Source organism: Gymnoscopelus microlampas, assembly GCF_963454915.1.
Source record: "Gymnoscopelus microlampas genome assembly, chromosome: 23".
NCBI lineage: Eukaryota > Metazoa > Chordata > Actinopteri > Myctophiformes > Myctophidae > Gymnoscopelus > Gymnoscopelus microlampas.
The window spans coordinates 23,658,100-23,667,417 of record NC_139960.1 but is presented as its reverse complement, the minus strand read 5'-3'; the positions used below and the strand labels follow the sequence as shown (position 1 = coordinate 23,667,417).

At 41.2% G+C, this 9,318-nt stretch overlaps 1 protein-coding gene across 1 annotated transcript; it reads right to left on the bottom strand.

The window, feature by feature from the left end:
- Nucleotides 1-2,617: 2,617 nt before the first annotated feature.
- Nucleotides 2,618-9,318, bottom strand: LOC311040316 (angiopoietin-related protein 5-like). Its single transcript, XM_084050522.1, has 7 exons — nucleotides 9,254-9,318; nucleotides 8,960-9,039; nucleotides 8,284-8,311; nucleotides 8,000-8,091; nucleotides 5,336-5,453; nucleotides 4,545-4,730; nucleotides 2,618-3,633 (listed from the first exon to the last, which is right to left on the bottom strand). The coding sequence occupies exons 2-7, from the start codon at nucleotides 9,023-9,025 to the stop codon at nucleotides 3,335-3,337; spliced, it is 789 nt and encodes a 262-aa protein (XP_083906648.1). The 5' UTR covers nucleotides 9,026-9,039; nucleotides 9,254-9,318; the 3' UTR covers nucleotides 2,618-3,334.

Here is a 9,318-nt window from a genome sequence, read left to right as displayed (position 1 = left end):
AGTCTATTATGGAATGGAAGTCTGCCTGGCAAGACATTAGTGAGGACACACTCACCATTCTGGCTGTAAAACGATTGGGAAAGCAACTGTTTTTATTTTTCCATAATTGTATAATTCAAATCAAATGTTGGTGTAGCAAATCCACCACCATGATAAGGTGGTTTTAACTAATTTAACATTAAGGTTTTTATTCGCAACTATAATCCATGTGTGGCTTGTATAAAATCTTTCTAAATAAATAAATGTGATTGCCAGATAATAAATACCCTGCCAAACGAGGGCAAACTAGACACAGTTGATCTGGCTTTGACCTTGAACTTTGACCACCACATTGCACATTGACCTGCAGCCAACACAAAAACTGAGACAATTCAGAATTTACAACAAACAGTAGCCTACATACGTACACAATTGACAGCAGTAGCATATTCAGGCTCTGGTACCCCATGTCGGATCCAACACCTACTAGTTAGCCTACTGTAGGCTAACTAACCCACTTCCTGTTCTCTGAACATTGTCAGAACATTCCCCTCTCCACCGTAGTCCCAAATCGTGGTGTAATGTTTGACAGTCAATTAAAGTGTAAAAGTACAGAGTAAAAGTACAAAAGTATTAGCATCAAAATGTACTTCAAGAACCAAAAGTAAAAGTACTCATTGTGCAGAATGACCCATTTCACAAGTTCAAATTGTATACAAATCTAAAGAAAATAGCAGATCTACAATTGTGAGCTTGTAAATCTATATTTCGGCTCAAATGGCCGAAAATATATATAGGGCTGAAGTGGTTTTGTGATAATAATCTAAATCTTTAGTAACTAAGGCTGTCAAATAATTGTAGTGGAGTAAAAAGTACAATATTTGTATATTTGGAAATACTGAAGAAAGTAACAAATACCTCACAATTGTACTTAAGTACAGTACTTGAGTAAATGTATTTAGTTGCTTTACACCACTGATAGATCCATGCCTTCATCCTGCCTGATGTTAAAGGTCCCATTCAGACAGATCAGGGGTGTATAAGAACATGATGGGGTCTTCATGAAGTGGATGGCACGGACAGCTTTTAACGCTGTTGTTTTAAACTTGCTTTTTTGGATTTCTCCCCACATCAGAGCTGAATGGCCCATATTGCATAGAGTACTCAGCCCCTTTAGAGCCCTATAGATAAACTCATAAATACTAACTTCGAAGGTATCATGATAGTTTTTTTCTTGAAATGAATGTTTAGCGTCTTACCTCAGTTTCTCAGTAGAACTTGTTGGGACTCTGTTATTAACATGAATGAAAGACTAAACCCTACTTGACAAGAAACGCAAAGTGAATAAACTTCATGCAGAGGCCCTGGGACTGGGCTCGATAGTCCTGTTCAGTAATCCACTCCTACACACGCGCACACGCGCGCACACACACGCACACACACACACACACACACACACACCTAGTTATAAATAGCTTGGGTGAATTCTTGCATGGTCCACAAGGGACTGTGAGGGAGAGTTATCAGCTGCCTGTGTCACAGGACCCAGCAGTACTCAAAACAATAAATACCAGGGATACATGGTGTCTTAATTCTAGTACTCAGATTGTTAGAACATATCATAAAGCTGAGGGTTAACAACAGCAAAACAAGGAATTAGAGCTTTAACAGTATGTAAGCCATTATTCCACAACACCACCTAGTTCCTGGGACTTATAGTAGCTACACATGAACAACTAGAAAGGTGCGCTCCATACAGTGCAAATCTCGACCAGCCATTTCTTTTAAAACAAGCTTCAAATTACAAAACTGTGTGTTCTTATTTGATTCATTGCTGGAACTTGTTTCTTGTTGCGCAACGTCTAAAGCAGGGCATCTGTTATTAGTAGGCTTAAGAGGTGTAAAACTCCTGGCATGTGTTGCTGAAGTTCACCACCTATTTGTCACTTTTCTTTTTAGATTGTGTTAGTTCTCTGTCTGTCTGTCTGTCTGTCTGTCTGTCTGTCTGTCTGTCTGTCTGTCTGTCTGTCTGTCTGTCTGTCTGTCTGTCTGTCTGTCTGTCTGTCTGTCTGTCTGTCTGTCTCTCTCTCTCTCCCTCTCTCTCTCTCTCTCTCTCTCTCTCTCTCTCTCTCTCTCTCTCTCTCTCTCTCTCTCTCTCTCTCTCTCTCTCTCTCTCTGTCTCTCTCTCTCTTCAATTTCAATTCAATGCAGTGCGTTATTGGTATGGGAAGCCTACGTTTACATCGCCAAAGCAAAAACGTGTCAGTGTGTGTAAGTGTAAATCGTGTGTGTGTGTGTGTGTGTGTGTGTGTGTGTGTGTGTGCGTGTGTGTGTGTGTGTGTGTGTGTGTGTGTGTGTGTGTGTGTGTGTGAGATAAATTCCCTCTCCATCCCAACATTGCTGCCATTGCACACTGACACTTATAATGGCTACGGGTCAAACACGTTACACAAAGCGTAGCCAATCAGTTAAGCATGATCTCCCGAACACACAGAGCATTTGTGCGTCCTCCTTAGACCCAGATACAGATATTAATGGTTATTTGCGTCTCGGAAACCGTTGTCCGTCCCAATTGAAGCAGTTTGAAGGAATCTTATTTATATTATTATTATTATTTCTATGTGCTCAGACAAATATGTGTCCCAAGACTTTTTAATGAATATACACACACACTATATATCACAACAAGGATTCATGAGTTTTGCCCATAAAATTGCTGGTGCTAATAAAATAAAAAAGGGATATAATATCTAAATGCCAAGGGCAAACTATAAAGGGGCATAGTTGACCTTTGACCTTGACCTTTGACCACCAAAGATAATGAGACACACACACGCACGCACGCACGCACGCACGCACGCACGCACGCACGCACGCACGCACGCACGCACGCACGCACACCCACCCACCCACACACACACACACACACACACACACACACACACACACACACACACACACACACACACACACACACACACACACACACACACACACACACACACACACACACACACACACACACACACACACACACATAAATAGTGTTGATGAATTCTTGTAGGGACCTCAAGGGAGGGACATATTAGGAATTATGCCTTGTAAAGATGAGAAAACAATAAAAAATAAAGAATGGGGAGGTTGCTGGACAAAAGACAATAATAAAAACAAAGATTAGAATATGAATTGAAAGAGTAGTTAGAGGGGCTCAGGGGTGCTGCCATTTTGATTTGTATAGATTAACTGAATATCTATTTTCTTAATGTATCCAAAACGCAGTGCAACACTTTGCATTCGAAATCTGACATAGTTGTACATGGTGGACATTTGAACCTTCTTCCTGGCATGTTTCTTCTCAGACAGATTTAATCATCATGCGGGTGGCACGGGCAGAGTACGGACCCGGTCCCTTCCAGGTGAGCCAGTGGAGGCCCGATGCCCAGCCAATGTGTTCCCCAGCGGGGTGCCAGTCGCCGTTGAGATCGGCGGAACCACAGCGGCTGAACCACCAACCTCCGCCCTCGGATGAGCTGCAGTCATTCTCGGCAATGTCACCGAAGATGCAAGGGTTGCAGCCATCATTGTCACGGTCAGCAGCACTGAACCCAAAGCCATTCTGGTCGATTCCAGGGTATGCACCCCGGATAGCATCACCTTTGAAGGGACAGAGAGACCACAAAGTTGTACAAACAAAGATATTACAAAAAGTAGAACATAAAGGGGTTTGGGGATTGTGAGGTATTAAAGCTTCAATCCAAGCCTTATTGTAAGGAATAAAATGATATTTTAACCAATCATATGGTACATTAATGCAATATAAAGCACATCTGCAGTGGTTGGATACTACTCTTCCATTGTAGACTCTGGTGTCAGGTAGATCACCTACAGATTGACAATTGTCAATAAAGTTTTTTAAGCAGATGCTTCAGAATGGACACTGATGTTCCACCATCCTTACTGTATAGTTCTACATTATTGCAATGGACATAAGACTTAGGGATTGTATTCACTCTGTGGTCAATATACTGTATGATCAACTTGTATTTCATCACTTAAGCCCTATAAACTTTGTCGACAAAAATAGCCAATCTACAAGCTAACAAGCTGTGGATTTGTAGATCAAAGATTTTTGCTAAATGTGAAATAAATAAGGAAGAAATGCTTATTTTCTTTTGCTCAAATTATGGATGCTACAATTAATGTGGTGAGAATGCACCCGTAATGTCTCTGCATCTTCAGAGAGACATGAAGCTAGCCTGATTATCAGACTGAAGCTGCGTGGAGCTTCAGTCTGAAATTGGCTCCAGTGTCGGGGATTACAAGGGGGAGGGGATTAGAAATTCCCTAAACCAAACCAATCCTAAGGGATCCCCCCGCCCACCTCCGCCTCTCATTGGACAACGCATTTTGTACCGGAGAAGTCAGGTTCACATTTACAATTCCAGACCAAGAGGCAGTCCACTCAGAGAGTGGGCGGGGTCTATGGTATGGAACCAGGCTAACATGAAGCAGGAAGAAGAGAGAACTGAGAAAGGAATGTAAGGAGTAAGGAAAGCCATTTCTACCTGCATTTCCACGGTATTGTCCAACGTTTAGCTTGAAGGCCTCTTTCTCCTTGCCCAGTCTAAAGTTGCTATACTCTGCAAAAGCTACGCCGTCTTCATGGTCCCACAGGTCCACTCTCATCATCCACCGTTTGCTCTTGTCCTTGGTCAGGGAGAATACCTTTCTCAGACCTAGCCAGTGGCCGTCTGGGAAAGATGGCACAAGAATTGGAAAAAATGGGGAAATTATGTTCTTTCTTTTTTATTTACACCCTACAGTTGTGTGTACAGTGGAGGTAGATAGATGTGAAGAACAAATGAGCCTAATTCAAATTGGCTGCGGGCAGGGCCGTGTTAATGTCAAAATGCGACCTAGGCAACGGACAGTTTTCGGGCCCCCCCCCCCAGTGCAGCGCGCGTGCTTCTTCGCGCGCGCGAAATTTAGCGGTTATTTTGCGGATTGTGGCCGTTTTTGGGCGTTTCTTTGTTACTTTATTTCGGTTTTAGGGTTAGGGTTAGGGTTAGGTTAGGCTTATGTTATTTAATAAAAAACTTAAAAAAAAAAAAACTTAAAAAAATAAAAATAAATCTTCGCCCCCACCCCCCGACAAGACATAGGCATGTGCCTACATTGCCTGTGCATAAACACGGCCCTGGCTGCGGGGGATGGATGTGAATCCATGCCCCCACTGGTCATTCATTTTTATCGCTGCCTGGTAGGGATATGTAAATACAGGCATTTCCTTTTGGGAAACGTACAATTGTGATAATGACTTGTCACAGAAACTAAAAAAGAGCACTTCATTACGTACTTCTCAGGTTTCCAAAGCCATGTTTGTAAGCTTCCCATTTCCTGTTGAAGGAAACTGCTCCCCCAGTGCGCCTCTGAAACACTGTCCAGCCCCCACCTGGCAGCATCTCACAGTATACCTGTATGGGGAGTTTACCATTTTCAAACACCAGTTTCAGACATTTAAAAAACAAAATTGCAAAAATAGCACAATAGCAACATTATGCAAAACCCACTGCAAAAACTCTGGGTGTGATAATGAACAGTCATTTTTAATTGTACAAACAGATCAACACATCAAATTTAGCTTTTACCAACTGGGGCTCTTATCTAAGCTCAAGTCTTTTTTTCCCTTTTTTTTATTTTTTTATCATTTAGTGATCTTGAAAAGGTTATTCATGCTTTCATTTCAGCCTGACCTGACTACTGAAATGTCCATTATGTTGATTAGGCTCAGTCTTGCAGTTGGCCCAGAATGCCACAGCTCGTCTTTTAACAGGAGAACGCAAGCAAGCATATTTATCCTGTAATGGCCTCCCTTCACTGGGACTCCCTGTAGGTTTTAGGATTGATTGTAATATTTTACTGTTTGCCTATATAACTTTGAATGTTCTAGCTCCAACCATCTCTGTGATCTTTAACAACCAAACATCCCAGCAAGGTCACTCAGCTCAGCTGTCCGGTTGCTTCTGGCTGTACCAAGGACAAGGTCAAGGTTGAAGCACAGGGGGTGCTTTTGCAGTTGGAGCCCCCAAACGACTCCGAGTGGCTGCTACATGAACAGTAACCTGGCCCCTACACTGACAGTTTTTAAATCTTGTCTTCAAACACATCTTACTTCCGCACTTTAGTAGGTGGTTGGACTGGATAGATCATTTTCGCTTTTAATGGTTTCACTTTTTGGATTGTGTTTGTTTACCTTTTGTTGCTGCATAAAGCTAAACATCACACAGGATTAGCTCTCCATCCATCCATTCATCCATTCATCCATTCATCCATCCATCCATCCATCCATTCATCCATTCATCCATTCATCCATTCATTCATCCATTCATTCATCCATTCATCCATTCATCCATCCAGCCATCCAGCCATCCATCCATTAATCTTGAACTTTGTTTCTGTCAGGTGGAAACCTATTATTATGTCCAAAACTGTTCCTTTTCAGGATTTTGTAGTATGATGAAGTAGGGCGTTAATTTTTGAAAAAACACCAAAAGTTAGGAAGTGGAGATAAGAGGTTTCTGCCTGACAGCAACGATTTTTCTCACCCTTTCCATCATTTTCGTGGTCATTCTTTCACCCTTCTTTACTTCCACTTCCCTCTTTCTCCTCCACTCACCCTTTTTTCTTTCTCCTTCCCTCACTTAATTACCCGTTTGTTCTGCTCTGCTTCATCTCTCTCTCTCTCTCTCTCTCTCTCTCTCTCTCTCTCTCTCTCTCTCTCTCTCTCTCTCTCTATCATAATATTCAGTATACTGTAGACCAGTGACTCCAGCAGTCCATTAGCTAATGCTGCATTAGTGCTCTGTGTCTGTGTGTGTGTGTGTGTGTGTGTGTGTGTGTGTGTGTGTGTGTGTGCGTGCGTGCGTGCGTGCGTGCGTGCGTGCGCGCGTGCGTGCGCGCGTGCGTGCGCGCGTGCGTGCGCGTTTGTGTGCATGTGGTATAGGACATTACTCAGCTGGACACATGTACAACATAATACCATAATACCATACAGACTACTCATATGCTCCCCTATATGAAAGCATATATGCATGTGCACATGCACATGCACCATGTCCCCCCATGCGCATGCGCATGCACATGCACATGCACATGCACATGCACATGCACATGCACATGCACATGCACATGCACCATGTCCCCCCAAAAGGATGACAGTTATATTGGAAAGAAAACATGTTTTTAAGGAAAGATTGTATATTATTAGCTTAGCCAATAACTCTACAGGCTAGTGTTTAATTAGGCATATTAATTTAGAATAGGTGATGCAGCCCAGGCACCTATATATCTGGAATGCCCTGCTTGAGGACCTAATGCTAACAAAGTCAGTGTCATCTTTTAAATCACTTCTGAAAACATACTTTTAGGGCTTTTCCTTATATTGTATTGCCTCTTTCATCCACGTTTATGTTGTTGCACACTTTTATGTTTGTCTAAATTGTATTGTTTTATTGTTGTTTTTTGGTTGTATTTTATCTTGCTTTTGCAAAGCACTTTGTAACCCTGTTTTTAAAAGGACTTTAAAAATCAACTTTATTATTATTATTAATGTGAGGCTGCTATACGTCAAAGGTTTATCTCAAAATATGATGCAATAATATTAATAATGAGGAATATCCGTGGCTTATGGTCATATTGATGCTGGTTGGCTGGTGGTTGTCCTTAAATACAATATGTAGTTTGGCCCTCCATAATGGGACTTGGGAACAATTACATCACAAGCACAGGTTCAGTCATTCTGGAGGACTAAAACAAGAATTGCCATAATCACACAGGTAAAAGAGGTGAAAATCCATCTTTGTCCACTAATGCACCACAGGTAAGTCTATGTTACTCACTGTGGGTTACCTGATGACGATATGTGGAAAGCAGACAATTGAGATTTTTGAGTTGTGTTGGTGCTACAAAGCAGCTATCCAAACGAGAGCAAACGTTTATTAAGTAAATTCTATTTAGATACCTTGAAGGGTGCACGTACTCCAGGGGGCTGAATAACATAAACGCCACTGGACGCATTTGGTTTGAGAGTCTTGATCTGTGTGCAGTCTGTTCCTGAGGTTTACGCACGCACGCACGCACGCACGCACGCACGCACGCACGCACGCACGCACGCACACACGCACACACACACACACACACACACACACACACACACACACAGAGTTAGCACAGATAGAGAGCACAATATGCCAGTTTAGTAAGATATTTCAAATTATGTGTGAATGTTAATGGTATAACAAGTACCTTGAGCAGCAACAGGTTTCCGCTGGGTCTGACAATACAGCAAAAGACAAAAATTATGATAATTGCAACCTTTAGCTTAAGCCTATAAACCCAATTGCACATTACATAACGTCTGCCTAACTCTGTGTGTGCATTTGCATCAATGCGAACAGACGTATGTGTATACAGTACATATAGAATACAAATGTAAAACAAGTTATTAGATATTATTACTGTAGTATTATCATTAAGGTGGTATGTTGTATATGTTTCTCAAATAAGAGTTATACATAGCTCATAGTTCCATAGACATGATTGCTAGTATGTTTGTTCAGTAACAGGGGTATCCCTGTTTCTCCTGGGTTTCTCTTTAGTAAACAGAAAACATTTTAAGGGATACCAACCTTATCCAATCAAGAGATAGAACTCATACAGGATAAACAAGTGAAAGTATAAGTGATGAAAAGGAGAAATTAGCAGACATAACTGGAACACTATAAAGTTGAAGATGGGATGACATTCTTGTCCCACCTGAAAATATATTTTATTTTTACTTAACAGCTAGAGAGATAGGGGAACCCCTGTTATTGAGCAAACACTCTATAGCAATGTAAAAGCCTATAGAATATAGAAGGGAGGGAAAAAACATGTTGTTTTAAACCAAAAAAAGATCACTTACAGCTGAATGTATCTTTACCTGAGTCTGCTCTGAGAAGCTCAAGAGAAAAGTCAACATCAGCCCATAAACAATCAGGCTCTTCATGTTTACGTAATTGTCTGAACAAACAGAAACAAATAACATATAGTAAAGTCAGTATATATATATAAACACAATTTACCAAAAATAAAATCAAAGGTAAACTGTACAGCAACAAAGTAATACATTTGGTTAAACAAAATTTAACCAAAACCAAGCTTATAACTAATAACATGGTATAATGACGGACATGTACTATCAACAATCCATGATATTATTCAGTCACATATTTACCTGTGGTGCTGGAACCTTCTGTGCTGAAAGTGTCCCTGCATAAAGTCCACTTCTGTTTTAGTGCT